The 22,122-nt window shown below is 42.7% G+C and overlaps 1 protein-coding gene across 1 annotated transcript; it reads right to left on the bottom strand.

Moving 5' to 3' along the window:
* Positions 1-56: 56 nt before the first annotated feature.
* Positions 57-21,453, bottom strand: LOC142849076 (large ribosomal subunit protein eL31-like). The gene is made up of 2 exons (XM_075971187.1): positions 21,214-21,453; positions 57-455 (listed from the first exon to the last, which is right to left on the bottom strand). Exons 1-2 carry the CDS (start codon positions 21,451-21,453, stop codon positions 81-83), a joined length of 615 nt encoding a protein of 204 aa, XP_075827302.1. The 3' UTR covers positions 57-80.
* Between the last annotated feature and the right edge of the window lie 669 nt (positions 21,454-22,122).

Raw genomic sequence — 22,122 nt, 5'->3', positions numbered from 1 at the left:
CCGCTACCACAATATTAAATATTTTTTAAATACTTTCTTTTTTTTTGGCAGTTCTCCAACTTTATTTGAGATTTAGTAGGTTAGTTCTCATCCACATTAACTGTCTGTGGATTTTTGAATGTGGTAACAGACACGTAAGTTACCAATGTGTAGAGTTTGTTTGGTGAGTCCTCATCCTCATTACATTTTCTGGACAAACGTACCCAGATACGATATGGAACATTCCTTATTCCTTTGGCCCAGACAGCTTTATTGAGCCTGGTATCAATCCGCACATCTGGAGTCTCCATCTCCTTCATGGCAAATTTCCGGATTTCTTTGAGTGCCCTAGGAGCACGCTTCTTGAAGCCCATGCCATGGATGCGCTTGTGAATGTTGATGGTGTATTCCCGGGTCACCACTTCGTTGATGGCAGAACGGCCCTTCTTCTTCTCGCCTTCTTTGCGGGAGCCATTCTGCCGGGCCCAAGCTGGAAAGCTTAAATACTTTCCTACTCACTCCTTGTCATGAAGTGTGATTGGGGCAGTAGGTAGGAGTACAACAAAGTTTAGTCACGTTTCCCAGAGAAGCCCCTATGTCGCTTAGCCTTGCCCATTTCTGTGGTGCAAACACCCTGGCTGTTGCTGATGTCAACATGGGGCTAGTGACCACAGAACCAGCTCCAGCATGTGGTCTCCAAAGAGCTCAGAATGTGGTCCTTTCCATGAGCAGAAAGGAAGATGGCCCGTCACTTCACCTCTCGAAACATTAATCTTCCATCTCTAAAAGATAGCAAATCACTATTAAGACATCCGTCGGCTCAGTTGATATAATTCCAGAAAAAGAAAATCCATACTTGGCAGATGATGACACGGCAGCCCCAATCATTTCCCAGAAACCTCTGCTGTGCTGAGGCAAGTTTGGGAAATATCCCCTAGGTAACAGCAGAATTAGGTGTTACAGATTTTATCACTCATAACTGTGAAGGAAGGAATACAGTTCAAAAATGAGTAATACAGAGCTTTTTGGTGAATCCACCTTAGGATTCCTATTGTGATAAACACCATGGCCAAAAGCAACTTGAGGAGGAAAGGGTTTATTTGGCTTATGATTTCACATCATTGCTCATCATCAAAGGAAGTCTGGACAGGAACACAAACAGGGCAGGAACGCAGAGGCAGGAACTGATGCAGAGTCTGGGGAATGGTGCTGCTTACTGGTTTGCTCTTCATGGCCTGCTCAGCCTGCTTTTGTATAGAACCCAGGACCACCAGCCCAGGGGTGGCACCACCCATTTTGGGCTGGGCCCTCCCCCATCAACCACTAATTGATGCCCTACAGGCTTGCCTACAGCCAGATTTTCTCAATTGAGGCTCCCTCCTCTCTGATGACCCTAGCTTGTGTCAGTTGGACATAAAACTAGGTGCTGCAATGAGAGAAAAAGAAGCCCTTCCTTGTAAGACTGCCCAGAGCATTTTCTAAGCTAATTAACAAGGATGCTAGGATGACAATAAGCACCGTGTCAGCCCTCAGAGAAAGAAGGAGAACCTGGTGTGGCATTGCGCTCATGACAGAACTGCATCATTGTCTGCTATACCCTTGGCTGGCCTTGAGACTCCTGCCTTCACTTCCTAAATGCTGAGATACAGGTGTACCCTAGCAATACATGGAATGGAGTTGGAACCCAGTACCCCATGCATAATAGATGAGCACTCTAGGAGTCAAGCTACAGTCCAAGCCCCCAGGACTGCATCTTGAACAGAATCAGAGCAGACCAGTGTGTGAAGAGAGAAGAAATGACTGAGGTGGCTGACCTGGTGTAGGGGGTTCTTCTGTTTGTATGTTGCTTTCATTGGTTGAATAAAGAGACTGCCTTGGCCTTTTGATAGGGCAGCCCTTAGATAGGCAGAGTAGACAGAATAGATTTCTGGGAGGAAGAAAGCAGCAGATATAGCCGAGCCGCCATGAAGCTGCCAGGTCAGACATGCTGAATCTTTCCTGGTAAGTGATGACTTCGTGGTGACATACAAATTATTAGAAATGGGTTGAATCAAGATGTGAGAGTTAGCCAATAAGAGGCTAGAGCTTATGGGCCAGGCAGTAATTAAATTAATACGATTTCTGTGTGATTATTTTGGGTATAAGCTAGCCGAGCAGCGGGACACAGTCCACTCCTCCTCATACTACGCTGCCCAGAGGATGAAGACTCAGCTTTACAGCTCCCATCTATACCTGGGCCCACTTGTCATGGTCTTAACCTGCAGCACAGTCAGGAAGCTAGACTTTGACTTTTAACTTCCCCCTCCAAAGGATGACTCAGACCTGTCATGGTGGCACAGTCTTTTCATCCAGGCAATTAGGAGGCAGAGGTAAGAGGACCTTAGCGAGTTTGAGGCCATCCTGGTCTATATAGTGAGCTCCAGGAAAGCTAGGACTACAAAGAGAAACACTGTCTTGAAAAGAGGGGGGGAAAGGGAGGAAATGAGGGAAGGAAGGACAGACAGAAATAAAAAGAAAGAGAGAGAAAGAAAGAGAGAGAGAGAGAGAGGGAGGGAGGGAGGGAACGAGGGAAGGAGGGGGGAGGAAGGAAAGAAGGAAGGAGACAGTGGTATGTCTCAGAGTCTTGGACATGTGGTCTGAGAGCTTGGTGGCTCTGACCCTCAACCACAGGTGACACTAGAATTTTCTTATCTATTCCATTTTTGTTGACTGTTTTGTTGTTTCCCATTTAGAGCGACTATAAATAACATGCTATAAAGATTTTGTCATAAGTCTGTGTTGTTTGGGTGGATCATGAAAAAAATGACTATGTAGTCTATCCATCCTAATTGAAACACTTTGAGAATAAAGGTTAATATTAAAAACAATTCATGTTTCATCTGGAGCCTGTTGAAGAAGGAGCTCACTGTGCAGCTTGGTTTGTCGTAGGGCTCCTAGCAGTAGGATCAGGACCTGTCCCTGTGCTTGTGCTGTCTTTGGGGAATCCATTCCCCATGCTGGGCTGCCTCACCCAACCTCAATGTAGGGGAAGGAGCTTGGCCCTGCCTCAATTGGATGTGCCATGCTTTGTTGACTGTCATGGGAGGCCTGCCCCTTTCTAAGTGGAGACAGAGGAGAGAATGGCTAGAGAGGAAAAGGGCGGGGGACAGGAGGAGAGGAGGGAGAGAAAACTGTGGTCAGTATTTAAAATAAAATTTAAAAATGTAATTAAGAAAATTCATGTTTATTATTAACTGTTAAACTGACTTAACAGGTTAGTAGAATATAAAAAGATTTCTATTTCAAACTGATTTTCAAAATTAAAATCTCCCTATGCACATTAAAGCAAAGTGAAAATGTGATTTTAAAAAGAAAAAACATATTATTCTCAGAATGTATTTGCATACATGAACTAGACATTTGAGGCACATCTAGGTTTTTAATGTTTTTATATTTTAATGTGGTCTTACTTATTTTTGTAAAGTCGCTAGCAAAATTTCCTCTGCATTTCATCTCGTGTATTAGTTTGGTTGTTGACATTTTCAATGTCTTTCTCCTTAGAATGTATTATTAGCTCAAAAAATACTCTCTGTACTAGTTTGAGAACCTTGAAACTTCAGAATAAAGCCTGTATAATAACTGACAGTCTCAATTTAGGCTTTTGTTGTATGAAAGTGCATAAATATTTATGTCTAACATTGTTCACAAACATTATATTTTGTCTCCATCCAGAACACTTTTCTTCAATAAATACTTTTATGAGCAAAACTTGTAAGCTGTCTCTACAATTCTTTTGAATGTTTTGATACATATAATTGCAGTAAAATTAAAGGCTGTCTTAGTTCATTTCTGATATAGAATATAGATGCCTCCAATTTAAAATGAGCACTCTGGAGGCGGCAGAGACAGCTCAGTTTGTAAAGTATCTGCCATGCAAGCATGAAAGCCTGTGTTCCAATGGCCAGCAACACCCATGTAAAAGCCAAGTGTTATAGCACACATGTGTAAACCTAGCACTGGGTGGAGCCAGTTAAATACAGGTACATCCCTGGAGCTCACATGGCAGATCCAGGCCGGCTCAAACTATGAGCCCTGGGTTCCGGTAGAAACTCTGTCTCCAAAAACAAGGTAGAAAGTGGTGGATTATGGCGACTCTGACCACTGCACACTAACACAAGCACATCTGCAGACACGCACTCACACATACACTATAAGACACTGAACATGAGCATTCTGTCGGGTATCAATATAGCTCAAAATACGATCTCAAACTCTCTAAATTAAGCCTTGATCAGAAATTTAATGACAATTTGCTGAATCACTCCACACATCCCAGAAGTTTCCCCCCACTTGCCTCTAGAAGAATACAATACAAAGACTCTCTAATTATAATATAGTATAATCTAAGTATAATCTTCAATGACTTTTTTTTGCCAAATTCCTAAAACTGATCAAGTCTTGAACATCTTTTTTCTTTTATAATATTTAAAAATATTTTACATACCAATCCCAGTTCCTACTCCCTCCCCTTCTCCTATTCCCTCCACCTGCCCCCGCCCACTCACCCCCCCCCCCATCCACTCCTCAGAAAGGGTAAGATGCATTACTTTGGAGAAAGTCCAAGGCCCTCTCTACCACATCTAGGCTGAGCAAGGTATTCATCCAAAGATAATGGGTTTCCAAAAAGCCAGTATATGCAGTAGTGATAAATCCTGGTGCCACTGCCAATGGCCCCAGTCTACCCCAGCCCTACAACTTTTACCCACATTGCCCTTCCACCATCCCTTTTCCCCCCCACCCCCATGCTCCCAATTTTGTTGGGTGATTTTATCTATTTCTCCTTTTCGGGTGGATCTATGTATGTTTTTCGTAGGGTTCACCTTATTACTTAGCTTCTCTAGGATCGTGAACTGTAGGTTCATTATCCTTTGCTTTATAGCTAGTAACTACTTATGAGTGAGTACATACCATGTTCATCTTTCTGGGTCTGGGTTACCTCACTCCAGATGGTTTTTTCTATAGCTTGCTTTTGGTAAGATTGCCATTTTTATTATGTTGATTCTACCTATCCAAGAGCATGGGAAATCTTTCCATTTTCTGGTATCTTCTTCAATTTCCTTCTTCAAAGACTTAAAGTTTTTGTCAAAACAGGTCTTTAATTTCTTTGGTTAATGTTCCTCAAGATATTTTATGTTATTTGTGGCTATTGCAAAGGGTGATGTTCTCTGATTTCTTTCTCAGCTTCTTTGTAATTTGTATATAGGAGGGCTACCTATTTATTTTTTTAGTTGATTTTGTATCCTGCCATATTACTGAAGGTATTTATCATCTCTAGGAGTTCTCTGGTAGAGTTTTTGAGGTCACTTATGTATACTATCTTATCATCTGCAAAGCGTGAAAGTTCAACTTCTTCCTTTCCAATTTGAATCCCCTTGATTTCCTTTCATTGTCTTATTGCTCTAGCCAGAACTTCAAGAACTATGTTGAACAGATATGGAGAGAGTGGACAGCCTTGTCTTGTTCCTGATTTTAGTGGAATCTCTTTGAGTTTCTCTCCATTCAATTTGATGGTATCTGTCAGCTTGCTGCAAATTGCTTTTATTATGTTTAGATATGTTCCTTGTATCCCTGTTCTCTCCAACACCTTTATCATGAAAGGGTGTTGGATTTTGTCAAATACTTTTTCAGCATCTAATATGATCATATGGTTTTCTTCTTTCAGTTTATTTATATGGTAGATTACAATGATAGATTTTTGTATGTTGAATCATCCTGTATCTCTGAGATGAAGCCAACTTGATTATGGTGGATGGTGTTTGATGTGTTATTAGATTCAGTTTGCTAGTATTTTATTGAGTATTTTTGCATCTATACTCATGAGTGAGGTTGGTCTGTAATTCTTTTTCATGGTTGAGTCTTTTGTGGTTTCAGTATCAGGGTAACTGTAGTCTCATAAAAAGAGTTTGGCACTGTTTCTTTTATTTCTGTTATGTGGAACACTTTCAGGAGTATAGGTATTAACTCTTCTTTGAAGTTCTGGTAGAATTCTACACTAAAACCATCTGGGAGGCTTTTGATGACAGCTTCTATTTCCTTGTAGTTTATAGGTCTATTTAAATTTTTCACCTGGTCTTGATTTAATTTTGATATATGGTACATATCCAGAAAATTGTTCATTTCTTTTACATTTTCCAATTTTGTGGAGTACAGGTTTTTGCAGTATGACCTAACGATTCTCTGGACTTCCTCAGCATCTGTTGTTATGTACCCCTTTTCATTTCTGATTTTGTTAATTTGGATGTTCTCTCTCTGCCTTTTGATTAGTTTGGATAAGGGTTTGTCAATCTTGTTGATTTTCTCAAAGAACCAGCTCTTTGTTTCATTGATTCTTTGTATGGTTTTCTGTGTTTTTATTTTGTTGATTTTCCCCCTCAGTTTGATTATTTCTAGTCTTCTAATCCTCCTGGGTGAGTCTGCTTCTTTTTTTTCTAGAGCTTTTAGATGTGCTGTTACGTCACTAGTGCCAACTCTCTCCACTTTCTTTATGTAAGCTCTTAGTGCTATGAACTTTCCTTTTAGCATTGCTTTCATAATGTCCCAAAGGTTTGGATACATTGTGCCTTCATTTTTGTTGAATTCTAGGAAGTTTTAAATTTCTTTCCTTATTTCTTCCTTGACCCAGGGGTGGTTCAATTGAGCACTGTTCAATTTCTATGAGTTTGTAGGCTTTCTCCAATTAGTGTTGTTAAATTCTAACTTTAAACTTTATCGGCTTTAGAGTGAGCCGATAAAATATGTGGGATTACTCCAATTTTTTTTTTATATCTGTTGAGCTTTGCTTTGTTACCAAGTATATGGCCAATTTTAGAAAAGGTTCCAAGAGGTGTTGAGATGAAGGTGTATTCTTTTGTGTTTGGGTAGAATGTTCTGTAGATGTCTGCTAAGTCTATTTGAGTCGTGACATCTGTTAGTTCTCTTATTTCTCTATTAAGTTTCTGTCTGGTTGACCTGTCCACTGGGGAGAGTGGAGTGTTGAAGTCTTCTACTATTAGTGTGTGGGGTTTGGTGTGCAATTTAAGCTTTAGTAATGATTCTTTTATATATGTGGGTGTTCTTGTATTTGGGGCATAGATGTTTAGGATTGAGACTTTCTCTTGATGGATTGTTTCAGTGATAAGTATACAGTGTCCTCCATCCCTTCTGATTCGTGTCTCTTAGTGTCTGCAGCATATCAGTCCAGGACCTTCTGGCTTTCATGGTTTCCATTGAGAAGACAGGAGTAGTTCCAATAGGTTTTTTTCTTTGCAGTTCTGAATATTCTTTCTTTATTCTGTATGTTTTGCATTTTGATTATTATATGAGAAGGGGACTTTTTTTTTTTGGTGTTCTGTAAGCTTCTTATACCTTCATAGGGATATCCTTCTTTAGGTTAGGAAAGTTTTCTTCTATGATTTTGTTGAACATATTTTCTGTGCCTTTGAGCTGAAGTTCTTCTTCTATCCCTATTATTCTTAGGTTTGGACTTTTCATGGTGTTCCATATTTTCTGAATGTTTTGTGTTAAGAATTTGTTTTCTTTGACCAATGACTCTATTTCCTCTATAGTATCTTCAATACCTGAGATTCTTTCTTCTCTCTCTTATATTCTGTTAGTTATGCTTGTATCTGTAATTCCTGTTTCTTTACCCAGATTTTCTATATCCAGAATTCCCTCAGTTTGTGTCTTCTTTATTGCCTCTATTTCAGTCTCTAAGTCTTGAACTGTTTAAACTGTTTTCTTCACCTGTTCGATTGTTTTCTTCTTGGGTTTCATTGAGAGATTTATTGAGTTCTTCCAATTTTTTGTTTGTCTTTTTCTCCATTTCTTTAAGGGGATTTTTTATTTATTCTTTAAAGGTATCCATCATCCTCATATAGTTATAGTTAAAATCGTTTGCTTCTGCTTCTTTTGGGTTAGAATGATCTTATTCTTGGATGACTTGGTTCTGGTATGACCTGTTGCTTTTTAGGTTGTTGAATGAATTCTTGCATTGATGCCTACCAATCTCTTTCTCCAGTTGGTGCCTGCAGTGTCTTTACCTCTTGGTCCAATCCTTGCAGTGGCTGTCTGTGTCTTTGCGAACTGTTCTTGGTCTGCTCTGTACTGTCATTGTCTGTGTCTCAGGTAGCCACTGAGGTCTCTCTTAGTTCTCTCTATTGGTCCACTCTGTGCAGTCACAGCCTGTGTTTCTGAGTTCCTCTGAGGTTGTGGGGAGGTGAGAGGAAGGATAGGAAGGTTTGGGGGCAGAGTGGGACTTGTAGCTTGCAGGGTCCGATGATGGATGGGATGTTGGAGCCACCTACCTGTAGGAAACTCTCCTACTGGCTGGCTAGAGAAGCTGAGACAGGTGGGTAAGGAGCCCGGGGTCCCCCCCATATGGGGGGCCTAGAAAGTGGAGTGTGTCCCGCTGGGTGGGTGGTCACTTACCTCTGGCTGTGTTTCAGAGTTCCACTGAGGTTGCAAGGGGGATAGAAGTGTTTGGGGGTGGAATAAGACTTGTAGCTTGCAGGGTCTGATTGAACATATTGATTAAGACTTTCCAGTTGATTCTGAACAAAATTCCACCAAAACTTAAAAGATCCGAGTTCTAGTTCCCTTCTCTTAAAAGCACCGCATCCCCGACCTCATGGCCCTTTACTACTTTTCTGATCTCTATGGATAATTCTAATGAAGCACACACATCTGACAATCCAAAACTAGCATCTACAAATGAGAGAAAACATGATGCTTATCTTTTGGGGCCTGGATCACCTCATGTCCTGCCCAGTTTTATGTCAACATACGACTATACCTTGACACAAGGTATATTCATCTGAGAGAAGAGAACTTCAGTTGAGAAAATTTTCCTGTAAGATCAGGCTGTGGGGAGGATGGAGAGATGGCCCAGAGGTTAAGAGCATCACTGGCTGCTCTTCCAGAGACCCTGAGTTCGGTTTCCAGCAACCACATGGTGGCTCACAGCCATACTTGAGATCTGATGCCTTTTTCTTGCCTGCAGGCACACATGCAAGCAGAACACTATATACATGATAAATAAATAAATCTTTTAAAAAGAAGATGATCAGCTTCAGGAAAGCCTGTAGGGCATTTCTTAATTGGTGATTGATATAGGAGAGGCCAGTCCATTGTGAGTGGTGCCATCCCTGAAGTGGTGGTCCTGAGTTTTATAAGAAAGCAGGCTGAGCAAGTCATGGGGAGCAAGCCAGTAAGCAGCACTTCTCCATGGCCTCTGCATCAGCTTCTGCCTCTGGGTTTCTGCCCTGTTTGAGTTCCTGTTCTGACTTCCTTCCGCGATGATCAGTGATGTGGAAGCATAAGCTCAATAAGCCCTTTCCTCTCAAAGCTGTTTTTGATCATGGTGTTTCATTGCAACAATAACCCTAACTAAGACACCTGACATAAAATGATTATTTTCAGATCCATCCATTTTGTGACTCTCATAATCACATTTAACTGCTGAGTAGAATCCCATCATACAAATGGACCACATTCTCATTATTCAGTCCTCACTTTCTAGATGCCTAAGTTAATATAATGGAGCAGCGATGAACATAGATGAGCGTATTGTAGGATGTAGAGTCCTTAGGGTATATGCCCAGGAGTGGTGTAGCTGGATTATACAGCAGATTTATCGTTAGTTTATTGAAGACCTTTGCACTGATTTCTACAGTGACTGCCCCAGCTTGCGTGCTTCCAGCAGTGAGCAATTGTCCCCCTTCCCCCACATCCATGCCAGCATTTATTTTTGTTTGTTTGTTTTTGTTTTGTTTTGACTTAGTCATTCTGACTAGGGTAAGATAAATTCTCAAATTACTTTTTAATTTCTATTTCACTGTTAACTAAGAATGATGAACATTTAAAAAATATTTCTCAGTTATTTGTATTTCATCTTTGGAGAACGTTCTGGTTAGTACTCTGCTCCCAAATGTCTTAATATCATTTCAGAACAACTGCTCAAACATTTCCAAATCATGATTGAAGAGGGACAGGGAATAGAAAGACACTGTAAGTATATGTGTGTGTGTGTGTGTGTGTGTGTGTGTGTGTGTGTGTGTGTGTGTGTGTATGTGTGTGTGTGTTTGTATGTATGTGTAAAATTTTTGGAAAGTTATATCTTCCATTTAGTATTGATGCAACAGCACATTTTTCATTAGTAAAATGTTTATAGTATAAAATTGGCCACTTTTACCAGTGGTTGGAAGGCCACTAACGTTACATAGCCATCACCAGTATGGTCTCCTAGCCATCACCAGTGTCATCTCTACCATCAGCCTATCTCCAGAACTTTTGATGGCCCCAAATAGAAACCCTGCACTTGTTTGAAAAACCACTCTCCATTTCCCCTACTGGGTGCCTGGAAACTTCTTTTTTCTGTTTCTACAAACTTTCCCACTATAGGTATGTCTTGGTTAGCATTTCTATTACTGTGAAGAGACACCATGACCATGGCAACTCTTATAAAGGCATTTAACTGAGCTGACTTACAGTTTCAGGGGCCTAGTCCATTAGCATTGTGGCAGAACACGGCAGCACAGAGGCAGACACGGTGCTGTAGGAGGAGATGAGAGTTCCACATCCTGATCCTTAGGTAGCAGGAAGTGAGCTGTGTCTCTGGGTGTAGTTTGAGCACAGGGGACCTCAACGCCTACACAGTGACACACTTCCTCCAACAAGGATGCATCTATTCCAACAAAGCCACACCGCTTAGTAGTGCCACTCCCTTCGGGGGCCATTTTCTTTTGAACCTCCACAAAGTGTTTCCTGTAACACCTTGATATTTCTCCTTTTGTATCTGGCTTTTTCATTTAGTATCATGTTTCGACAGTCCAAATGTATCCAAAATCCATCCAAAACTAAATAATGCTCTACTGTACCCGTGGGTCTCACTTTGCTTGTCCATTCAGCTTTGAGCGTTGGGTTTCTTCTGAGTCCTGGCTGCTGTCACTGATCCCGCTGTTGGTGTCTGCACACAGCGGCTGTTTGAGTCCTGCCGTCATAGTTTGGATGTAAACCCAAAGGGAACGGCTGGACTGTGGGAGACTACCATTGCCCACAGGAGTCACACCGTTCTCCACGTGGATTATACGAGGGCTTGAATTTCTCCACGCCTTTACTGACATTCGTTTCTCTTCTTTTTATTTTGGAACCCCCTTAACAAAAGCCCTCACAATGAATGTTAAATGGTATTTCATTATCGCGCTTGTCCGCATTACCCCAATGACTAATGACGTTGGGCATCTTCCATGTATGCAGTGGCCAATCGTGCACACTTTGTGAACAAATATCAATACAAATACGTTATCTGTTTATAAATTGGATGTTTTTGTTGTTGAGTTGTCATTCTTCATATTGTGCATATCAATCTTTTACACAATTTGCAAATACTTTCTGCCACCCTATAGGCTGCCTTTCACTTTCTTGATATTGTGTTTACTCTAATGCAACATAGCACCAAAGTTGTATATGCATTATCGCTAACTAAAACACTGTTTGGGGCTGGAGCAGTGGCTCAGTGGGTGCAGTGTTTTCCTCAGTAAGTGTGAGGGCCTGAGTTCAGATCCTCCAAACACAGCAGGACTCAGTAGTGCACATCTGTAATCTCGACACACTCCTTCAGCGAGATGGGAGTGGAGACAGTAGAATCCCTGGATGCTTCTGGGCAGCTAGCCTGGTGCGCACAGCAGTGGACAAGAAACCCTGTTCAAACAGGTGACGGTGAGAACTAACCCCAAGTTTGACCCCTGGTGTGTGCAGACATGCTGTGGTACACTCACTCACACAAACACACATGGTACATACAAATACATGCACATTATATGCTCACCAAAAATATTGTAAAATGCAGTCGGTATTTACGGGTGACCTAGCCATGCTGGATTCAACAACTGTGCACAGATAATGTTGGAAACAATTTTTAACACGTACAGACTTTGATTCTTGTTGCCATTCCCTAAGCATCGCAGTATTAGAATTATGCGTGTAGCATTTATATGATATTGGGTAATATAAAAAATCTTTAAGTTCACAGGAACATCTGCATAGTAGGTCACATGCCATTTTATACAAAGGGCTTGAGCATCTACCGATTCTGGCATCCAGAGAAAATTCTGGAACCAGTCCACTGCTGACAACAAGGAATACTGCGTGATCTTCAGTGTTGGTGTCTTAAATGAATTTATAGAAGCACTTATTACCACACTCTACAGCTTTCTTTAGGTAAATGAATTTTACAAAGCTTTGATTCCCTAAATTGGAGACAAGTCAGCCACCGTTGAAACCATTTTCCATTTGAAATACGGCGGCACTGCCACATAGCAAGTGCCATTTGTCTGTCTGCCAAGTCCCTATTGTGCCAAGGGCACCAACCCTCTAACAACTATTACTTCACTTGAAAGTGAGAACACAATTAATTGCTATAGACACAGTGGCCAGTGGGGGCAGCAGTGTCCAGAATATCTTCCACTATAAGTCCACACTTGAAGAAGCTAGCCTGAGATTTGCATCCTCAATTTAATTAAATACATAGTAGAATTCTCCATGCTACATATCAAGGGAAATTTTCAGAAGAAAGTTAGGAAGCCCAAAGTGTATTATCTCATATTGACTTGAATAGTTAACAATGGATTAAAAGTGTCAAATCTGTTTACACTGTGTGTGGTCCCACACTACTAGACATGGTGGCAGAAGCTAGAGGAACACAGCTGAAGTCACAAAACATTTCAGTGCAGCTAAAAGCAACAAAATTGTATTTAAAGATGGGATGGTCAAGACAAATGCTAAACAAAATGGCAATCCAAGAAAGAATGTATAAGCCAACACAGTCCTGAGAAAACTCGTGCTGGCAAGATCAACTAGGGACAGGGATGCCTGTGCTGGACGTCAGAGGCTGTGGACTCACTCCAAAGAGACCAGCAGCAGCTCATGAGATGCTCACTGATATTGATTTCACTTGTCTTTTTTGTCTTTGTTGTCTTCTTTCTCACTCTTATCCTTATATATTTGTTTATTTTGTTCTATTCTATGGTAGTTCCATTCATGTGCATAATACATTATAATTACTCCCTCACTCTCTTTGGTCTCTCTCTCTTCCCTATCCATCTGCCTTCTCCCTATGGCTGCTGCTAGTGTGTGTGTGTGTGTGTGTGTGTGTGTGTGTGTGTGTGTATGAATATATGATACTTGGGTTTTTCCCCTTCTTTAAAATTTAGTTTGTTTATTTGAACAGGGTCTCATGCATCCCGTGCTAGTTTTGAACACATTATGGAGCCTCAGCATAAACTTCTAATCCTCCTCCTGGCTCCACCTCCTAAGCACTGAACTACAGGTATGCATCTCTATGTCCACTACAAGCAGTGCTGGGAATCGAACCCACGTCTTTTTGTGCATGTTAGGCAAAAACCCCACCAACTGAACTACTTTCTCAGCCTCATTTGTCCTTTCAACCTTGACATTTCTGGCACTTGTGCAATTGGACCTTGTCGTGGTTTTAATTTCATCTTATCTAACAATGAGACAGACATGTTGGGATTTTTACTGACCATTAAAATCTACTCATCTTTTGAGCTACCTGCTCAAGGGCATTTTTTTCTATTGGCAAATAAGCATTGCACTTATTTTATAAATTATAGGAATTGTTTATATAGTTAATAATTAGACCACTTGCCAGTCATTGTGTAACAAATATATTACTCTTGAATAGTCTTTTTTTCTTCCAAATAGTTGCTTTTGATGTAGTTAGTGAATTGCATGAAATTTAACTTTAATGACATCTAAGCCCTGTTTGGGAATACTTACTCCAGAATCAACACTATATTTGGTGCTTTGAAAGTCTTATGTTTGTCTTCCTCATCCATCTTTCATCTTCATCTTCCCAAAAGAAATTTCTTTTGGGATTTAAATTTTTTACTGTGCTATGTCTTTTAGAATATGATAATGTCACTTGAGTCTAGTGTCCTTTTAAAATAGATACAAAAATTATTTCCCTTTCTCTAAAGTTATAAGGTAGTTGTGGGCCAAATATTTGTTCCAGAGATGAATTCTGAAAAAAAAACACAAATGAAAACCAGAGAAATGGAAATCAAGCTAATAGTGCTATTTCTGATAAGGCTGGGTTGAAGAAGCTATCAACCCAGATCGAAAACAGGCTTCTGTTTCTTTAGGAGAAGGTTTTGTGTTGCTATGATGTTCCCAGGGAGGATTGTCAAACGCAGAACATACTGTGTCCTCTCAATCACGGCCTGACTCTGATGGGACCATGATACTGACTAAAGAGGGAAATAATACCATCATCTAGGAGGCTGATCGCATGTGCTGGACCAGGGCGATACCCAGCAGGGAGATTATCCAGAGAAAGGGGAGGCACTAACTTATCCACTGGTTCCCTCCTTCAGCGTCACAGCAGACTCAGGAGAATGGACAAAGAATGGGTCTACATTCCCTGCCTAGATAATCAAGTATTCCGTGGGAATAAACACTGTGATGAGTATTTACCCTAAATGAACAAAGTGTACACTAGGAATGCTTCCCCAATCGGGTCCCTAATCCAAATGCTGAACAAATTGTCAGTAACTCCTTAGGCTACCTAGAAATTCCAAGTGTTTTACTTCAGAAATAACAGGAACTTCCTGTATTGTAAATAGAGCTTGGAGAAACATGCTGAGTTCTCAGGCATCGGTGGAAATGCTAAGTGTTCAGCCATTTTTCAGAGATGAGGCCCAGGGTTCAGGGCAGGCCTTGTGTTTCTTCTAGGTGCCAAAAGCAAGAAGGCCAGCAGCCAGCTCCTTGCCAAGTGAAGTCAGAAGCTACTCTCATTAACAAGTGATTTTTGCTTATTCTAAACTTTCCAAGGAAAATAAAGATGGTTTACATGGGCAGAGCCACAGAAACAAAGGGAAATTAGCAAGCAGTTGAGCAGCTACCGAAGCCACCAGTCAACTCCAGCAGATGGCCTACACAGCATTTTCCATGTCCGAGAACTGCATCTTATCTCGGTGATTATTCATCAAGACCCAAGGCCAAACATCTTCTAAATATCCCATTTTATGAGAGCACACAAGCAGAATTCTAGCAAGAAACTTAGCCAATAGAGGAGTAATGCTTAACCATTGCAGGTCAGTTAAAGTAGTTTAAGCCATCCCAGGGACAATTTGAGATAACACAAAAATTGGGACCATGCACCTGGAAAAGACTAAAACCGAAAAGCCTTAATGTCTCTGCATGAAGCTCCTCAAATTTTCCAAAAACAAGAAACCTTCCCCTCTCTTTCTCTGTCTCGCTCTGTCTCTCTCGCTCTGTCTCGCTATCTCTGTCTCGCTGTCTCTATGTCTCTGTCTCTGTCTCTCTCTCTCTCTCTCTCTCTCTCTCTGTGTGTGTGTGTGTGTGTGTGTGTGGTGTTAGTTTAAAAGAAAGTGACCCCCAAAGGGAGTGGCACTATTAGGAGGTGTGGACTTGTTGGATGAAGTGTGTCACTGCAGAGGTGGGTTTTAAAGTCTCATATGTGTTCAAGATACCACCCAGTGTTGGAAACTGCTTCCTGTTGCCTGCAAGATGTAGAACTTTCAGCTGCTTTTCCAGCACCAAATCTGCCTGCATGCTGCCCTGTCCCACCGTGAGGATAATGGACTGAACCTCCAAACTGTAAGCAAGCCACCGCAATTAAATGTTTTCCTTTATAATAGTTGCCGTGGTCATGGTGTCTCTTCACAGCAATAGAAGCCCTAACTAATACAGTATATGTATCAACTAAATGAAAAGAGGCCATGGCTTAGAGAGGGGAAAAGAGGTGTGCGACCCTGGGGCTGAAGGGAGGAAAGAGAAAGGGAAATGATGTAATTATATTTTAACTTATAAAGAGAACTCTGCCAATCCCCCTTACACCAGGGCTAGAGTGTATGTACCAGCAAACTTCCATCCACACTGCCAGCCCTCAGGCTCCTGAAGAGCATGGACGTCTCAAATGGACGTGGTGATGCATGACTGTAATTCCAGCATTCCGAGGGCCAAGGTGGGAGGATGGTGAGCTTGAAGCTATCCTAGGACACATGGCAAGACCTTGTCTCAGAAATAGGAGGGAGAAGAGGAAGAAAAGAAGGAGAAAGGGGAGAGCAGGAGGACCAAGACAAGAAGGAGGAAGGAGATATTGTGTTACTTATCTTCAAGGGCTCAGTGAGGAGGGATTCAAAATGTATTAATTTGATTCAATTATATTAATCCAATAGTCTTTACCAAAGCTAAGGGGGTCATATGAGAAAGTTTCTTCCTCATTCTTGATGTGGTCAAATCATAACACTGCCTTGGCATATCTTTTATTTCTGTCATCTCCCTGGCCCCAAATCTCTTAAGGAAAGAAACCCTATATTATTTATTTGTCTTTCTACTTGCCGGCTGGTGTAGTAATAAAATACTCTCTATCTTTTAAATGAATGAATCTTTAACTTCCCTTTTTTGGTGGGGAGAGTTGACTTCTGCAGAGAATCAGGCTGGAAAGATGGATGACCAGGAACACAAAGAGCTAAGACACAACACGAGATGGTACAAGAAGCTCACAGAGTAGGCATACATAATACCTAGAAGTGCATCTTTCACCAGTGTGGGGCCCGGGCTCTGAGGCTTTGGGCACCAGAAGGAGACAAACTATATCAAAAAGAGCAGTGTGGAGAGCGAGCAAGATGGCTAAAGATGGGTAAAGATGTTTGCTGCCGGGACTATAACCTGAGGTTGATATCTGGAGCCCACACAGTTAAAGGAGAAACCCAGTTCCCTCAAGTGGTCCTTTGGCCCCCATACATGCCTGCGGTGCACACCTGCCTACACATACACACAAACACACAGTGATTAAATGTAAAAGTATTTTTAAAAACAGTATTTATTCTGAGAGCAAAACAAACACATTATTGGTTGACCATGAAGTGTCCCCCATTTGTTGAGGGCTTGGTTCTAGTGTAGCAGCTTTCAGAGGTAAGGCCTCTGATGTGACTGACTGGATTGCCCACCTCTTCACCTGTCAATCTCAGGAATGGATTTAATGGGAGGTGTAGGAGTGAGGCCGACATGGAGGAATCAGGCCACTGAGAGGTGCGCCATTGAAGGGATGGAGGAAGCAGGTCTCTGAGGGGTGAGCCATTGAAGATGCAGGAATCAGGCCACTGAGGGGTGAGCCATTGAAGGGATAGAGGAAGCAGGTCTCTGAGGCGTGAGCCATTGAAGGAGATGCCTTGTCTCAGACCCTCACCCTTCACTCTCTCTCTCCTTCCTGGCCACCACAGGGCAAGTATCTCTGCTCCCACCATGAAGCTCTATCCCACCACAGGCCCAGAAACAACAGATCCAGGTTGCTGTGAACCATAACCTCTGAAGCCATGAGTAGAACAAACCATTCCTCTTTTAGGCTGGTTGTCTCGTCCTTTGTCACAATAGCAGAAAGCTAATACAAATGGCAATAAATAGGAGTCAAAACACAATCAAAGTCATTAGAACGAGGCATCCGGCTGGCTGCAACCCTCTCGCAGCCTATCTACCCTAGTTAGGTTTCTATCAACGTGATAAGCACCATGGCCAACAGCGACTCTGGGAGGAAAGGGTTTTTTTTTTTTTTTTTTTTTTTTTTTTTGGCCTATGCTTTATAGCCCATTCCTGAGGAGATCCAGGGCAGGAACTCAAGGCAGGAACCTGAAGGCAAGACCTGAAGAAGGAACCATGGAGAGATACTGCTTACTGTCTTGCTCTCCAAAACTTGCTAAGCATCTTTTCTTATACTACCCAGTACTATCTGCCCATGATTGACACCACTCCCAGTGAACTATGCCTTCCCATGTCAGTCATCAATCTAGAAAATGCAATACCCCACCAACTTGCCTACAGGTGATCTAATGCCTCATCCCAGATAACTAAGCTTGTGTCAAGTTGACCAATAATAACAATAATCAAATACCAAATAAATAAAAATAATACCCAACCAGAACCCTCTCGTTTCATCATTGACAGCTCAACTCCCTTCAAGTTGGGGGAAATGATATTTAATCCTTTTGGTTAATGTCAAATTCGTAGCTAGAAATCACTGTGCAAATCCTCAGTCTAACAGGAAAATACCTATTCTATTAAAAAATATATCCTGTCTTAGAGATGAGGAAATCAGTTCCAGAATCAGGAACCTTTTTTTGTCTGGGTCAAAGCCAATGACCTTTTTCTTCTTTCATGCTAGAGATTAAACAAGAACCTTGCATGTGCCAGGTAACTTCCTTATCACTGAGGAATATGCCCAGACCCTAGGGTTCTTTTTTTAAACAGTGTTTTGCATATCCCAGGGTGGCCTCAAACTCACTTCATAGCCAAGAATCGCCTTAGGCCTCTGACCTCCCTCCTCCACCCCTAAGCTCTAGCATGCACCACCACATCTGGTTTTATGCAGTGCTCGGGTTCAACCCCCGAACCTCAGCCCTGAAGCCTCCTGCATTGGAAGCAAACACTCTACCAACTGAATTACATGCCAAACCCCCAAACTTTGGATTTTTGTTTTGATTGGTTTTTTTAGACAAGGTCCCTCAATGTAGCCTAAGCTGGCCTCTTACTTGCTGCGTGGTCCAGAATGGCTGATCATGGGCCCACTTCAAACCTATCTCGAGATCCTTCTGCCTCTGCCTCCCAAGTGCTGGTGTCTGAGGCATTCTCTGCTGGATCTGGTTCAAAGAGCGAACTTTTAACTACCATCTTGGATTGCTCATTGCAAGCTCAATGGCACCAATCTCAGAGAAATATCAATACACTAAGAATCAAGATCTGTGTCCTTCCTGTGCTGCTGCTGGGCCCGTACAGACCTGAGTGACATGTGATATCACCCAGAGTCAGGGCATCATATAGGCCTGAGTTTCAGCCAGGACCACGTCTGGGCCCTTGGCTCTGCTGCAGTCAGGGTATGTTGTGAGATCTAATGGTCCTGTTATCATCAAAGGCCATGTGGATGCCCAGAATCTGGGCCCACACCTGGGGCCATGTGGGAGTCCAAGGGCCATGCTGCCATTGGGTATATGCCAAACTAAGTGACCTACAGTGCCAACTAGGACCATGGTGACATCTCCCCCCACCCCACCCCCATCCCCGGATGCTGCTAAGAACCTTGTCTGGGTCTATGGTCCAACCACAGCTGGGATCTGTATTGATGTTCATGGCCTGTAGTGTCACTGAGGGTCATGCGGTCATCAGGGCCCTTGGCTGCTACCTGGGGCCAGGTTAGTGTCCAACGATTGACTGGTCCTGGGGTCATGAGAATGGGAGAGCTGATCCTCCCCCTCAGAAGCTGCAGCACTCTGGATACGGGGCCCTGCACCCAGCCAGAGCAGCAGAGTAGAGGGGAACCCCTTGATGGATCCATGCAAATGCAGATGGGAGGTCCCGCCTGCTGCACAGTGGCCTGGGAGAGAAGCAGTCATACCCCTTGCTGCCTGGGGGGGGGAGTTGGTCCTAAGGTCTTGAGAGAGAGAATTGGCACTGCCCACCACCACCACCAGCGGCAGCACTTGGGAGAGCTGACCCCTGCACCTCACCTGGACAGCACAATAGAGCTGACTGTGTTGTCAGGGCACAGGTGAGCTGGCATGGCGGGGGGGGGCTAGCACAAGAACAAGACTGACACCCTCCCCTTCATCTGTCATGTGGTTGAATGGGTGAGGGAGAAAAGCCCCCCCCCCTTGCCCCTTGCCAGAGCTCTTCTGCTAAGAATTGGGGGTGATGATGGCTTATGCCCAGCTAATTGAACAAACCAGACAGAGAAGACTCTCAATATCATTAAGTGAAGAAGAATAATGAATTAGTTGATTCCAATTTGAGCTAATGTACTTTGGGAGGAAAATACTCCAAGAAAGGTATTTTTAAAATCTGGAAACAAAAGCTAGTTTTCTTGGACATGAGGTCATTCCTGTATGTACTCCAAAAACGTATGTGTATAAATTCCATAAGATTAAAATGCTATTGACTTGTACAATGAAAAGCAACCACAGCCATCTTTTCTTTGTCCTCCCTATAATCACAAGTTTAGCCAAGTAAGATTGAGAAGGCCCACAGCTACTTTAATTAACTTCCTTTGACTCATGAGGAAGCTGTGATTCTAAGAGATAAGGTAGTTTGCCAAAGGGCTTCCTGGTGTCACAGCCCAGGCTTTGGTCTGTATGTTTTGATAACCATATTGGTATGTTTTCCATGTACTCCTTGACCTCATGGTGCCAGCCTGGCTGCTGGTTCTTGCCAAACACACATCTACTTCTAGGGCTGCTTGGATAGGAGGGGGTTCTCGTCACTGTCTTAGGTTAAGGTAAACAGATCCTGCCCCCTGTCTCCGGAGCACCTGTGCCATGTCCTGCTGCAAATATCACCACTGCTACCTGAGCCACAGGAAGACACACACACACACACACACACACACACACACACACACACACACACAAGGAATTCTACGTAGCCATCCTGACCACCTAGTAACTCTAGACTCCTCTGTCTCTATCCCAACCTTCTGCCTTCCTTATTTCTCCATTTTCTTGGTAAACTTGCTAAGAAGCCCATCGTAATAATCATACAAACACCAAAATCACATTTTCATGCAAAGAATAGGACTTGGGTTTCTGGAAACACAGTGCAGGCATGACAGCTTGTAGCTTTCACACAGAAAATCTAGGTGGAGTTTGAAGTCACCCTTTCCTACAAACAAAGGCATTTTAAAAATCGAGTTACTGTACTGATGAAATGATGAAATTTCCACCTGCCATGAGCCCGGCAACCTGAATTCTATTCCCAGGACCCCCATAGTAAAAGGGGAGAACCAGCTTCCAAAACTTGGTCCCTGATCTCAACCTGTGTGCCTGGCACAGTATACTCATACACACACAAAATAAGTGTGTAATAAAAAAAATTAATCAAAGTACTTGATGAATATGTAAATGTAAAAACAATAATGGGGTAGACCAGGAGCATGGCTCTTTTTCAGCTGCAGACCTCCTGCTCCCAGATGCGGAGATAAGCAAGGCACACCTAGAGTGAGCTTGTGTGAGCAGGGTGTCAGATCTCGCCCCTCCAAGCCACCTGCTCCAGGCCTTGCTAGCCTGTCACTTCACAGAAAGCACCAAGGAGCAAGGCCATTCTCCTAGAGTGAGCAAGAACCAGGAAACTTGACAGTGAAAGGAAGAGTGCCCCTGCCCACCCTGTGTCCCCCGGAAGAGCGTGGCTGCCCACCCTTGTGTCCCCCGGAAGAGTGTGGCTGCCCACCCCTGTGTCCCCCGGAAGAGCGTGGCTGCCCACCCTGTGTCCCCCAGAAGAGCGTGGCTGCCCACCCCTGTGTCCCCAGAAAGCCACCCTTTGTGCAAAATTCACTCTGTTTATGGCACAGAAAACCACAATCCGGGAACTTTTCTCTCCAAAGACACTGCTGACCGCAGGTTCAGTTCCTCTCGTGGGGTCAGAACCTCCATCCATTTCCATAGCCAAAATATCACAAGATGAGATTGCATTTTTTCAACTCACCAGAACAGACGAGGGCTTCTGTGGTGGTCTGAACCCTGGCAGACCATCTTGACCTCCTGGGGGGGAAACACAGCACCTAGAGGCAACCAGACCTAAGCTGGGGTGATTTTATCCATTAACTTTTAGATTTGGCAAGGGTAACTGACATTTGCTCACAAGTAGCTGTCTCATAATGGGAAAGGGGGCCGCAGGGTTATTCTCTTAAATCCACACGCAGATGTGTCCACACTCGGAACTTTAGAAGCGAAGTTACATTACAGGCTGTGCTTTTTGTTGGTTTGGTTTTTTTGTTTCTTTTCCGTAATAAATCTTATTGTTTCCAAAGGTGGCCTCAAAGTCGTGGGCTCAGCCTTCCTTCAACGGTAGCCTTCAAGTCACAGTGCGAAAGTGTCTGGGTTTGCTGTTACTTTTCATTTCTGTTTGTTTTCTTTGGTCATTCACGGGGTGCTGGTCATTAAAAGGATGGCTTCATAAAAGCTGGGCAAGTACTCCACCACTAAGGTACGTGTCTTTTTAATTGCATACTGAAAATTATATGTTTACCATGCAATTAAAAGTAAATTTTCTTACGATTTTTACCATTACATTTTTATTTATACTCTTTTATTTTAGATGTCACAT

Source organism: Microtus pennsylvanicus, chromosome 4 (genome assembly GCF_037038515.1).
Source record: "Microtus pennsylvanicus isolate mMicPen1 chromosome 4, mMicPen1.hap1, whole genome shotgun sequence".
Lineage (NCBI taxonomy): Eukaryota > Metazoa > Chordata > Mammalia > Rodentia > Cricetidae > Microtus > Microtus pennsylvanicus.
This window is presented reverse-complemented; position numbering and strand designations above follow the sequence as displayed.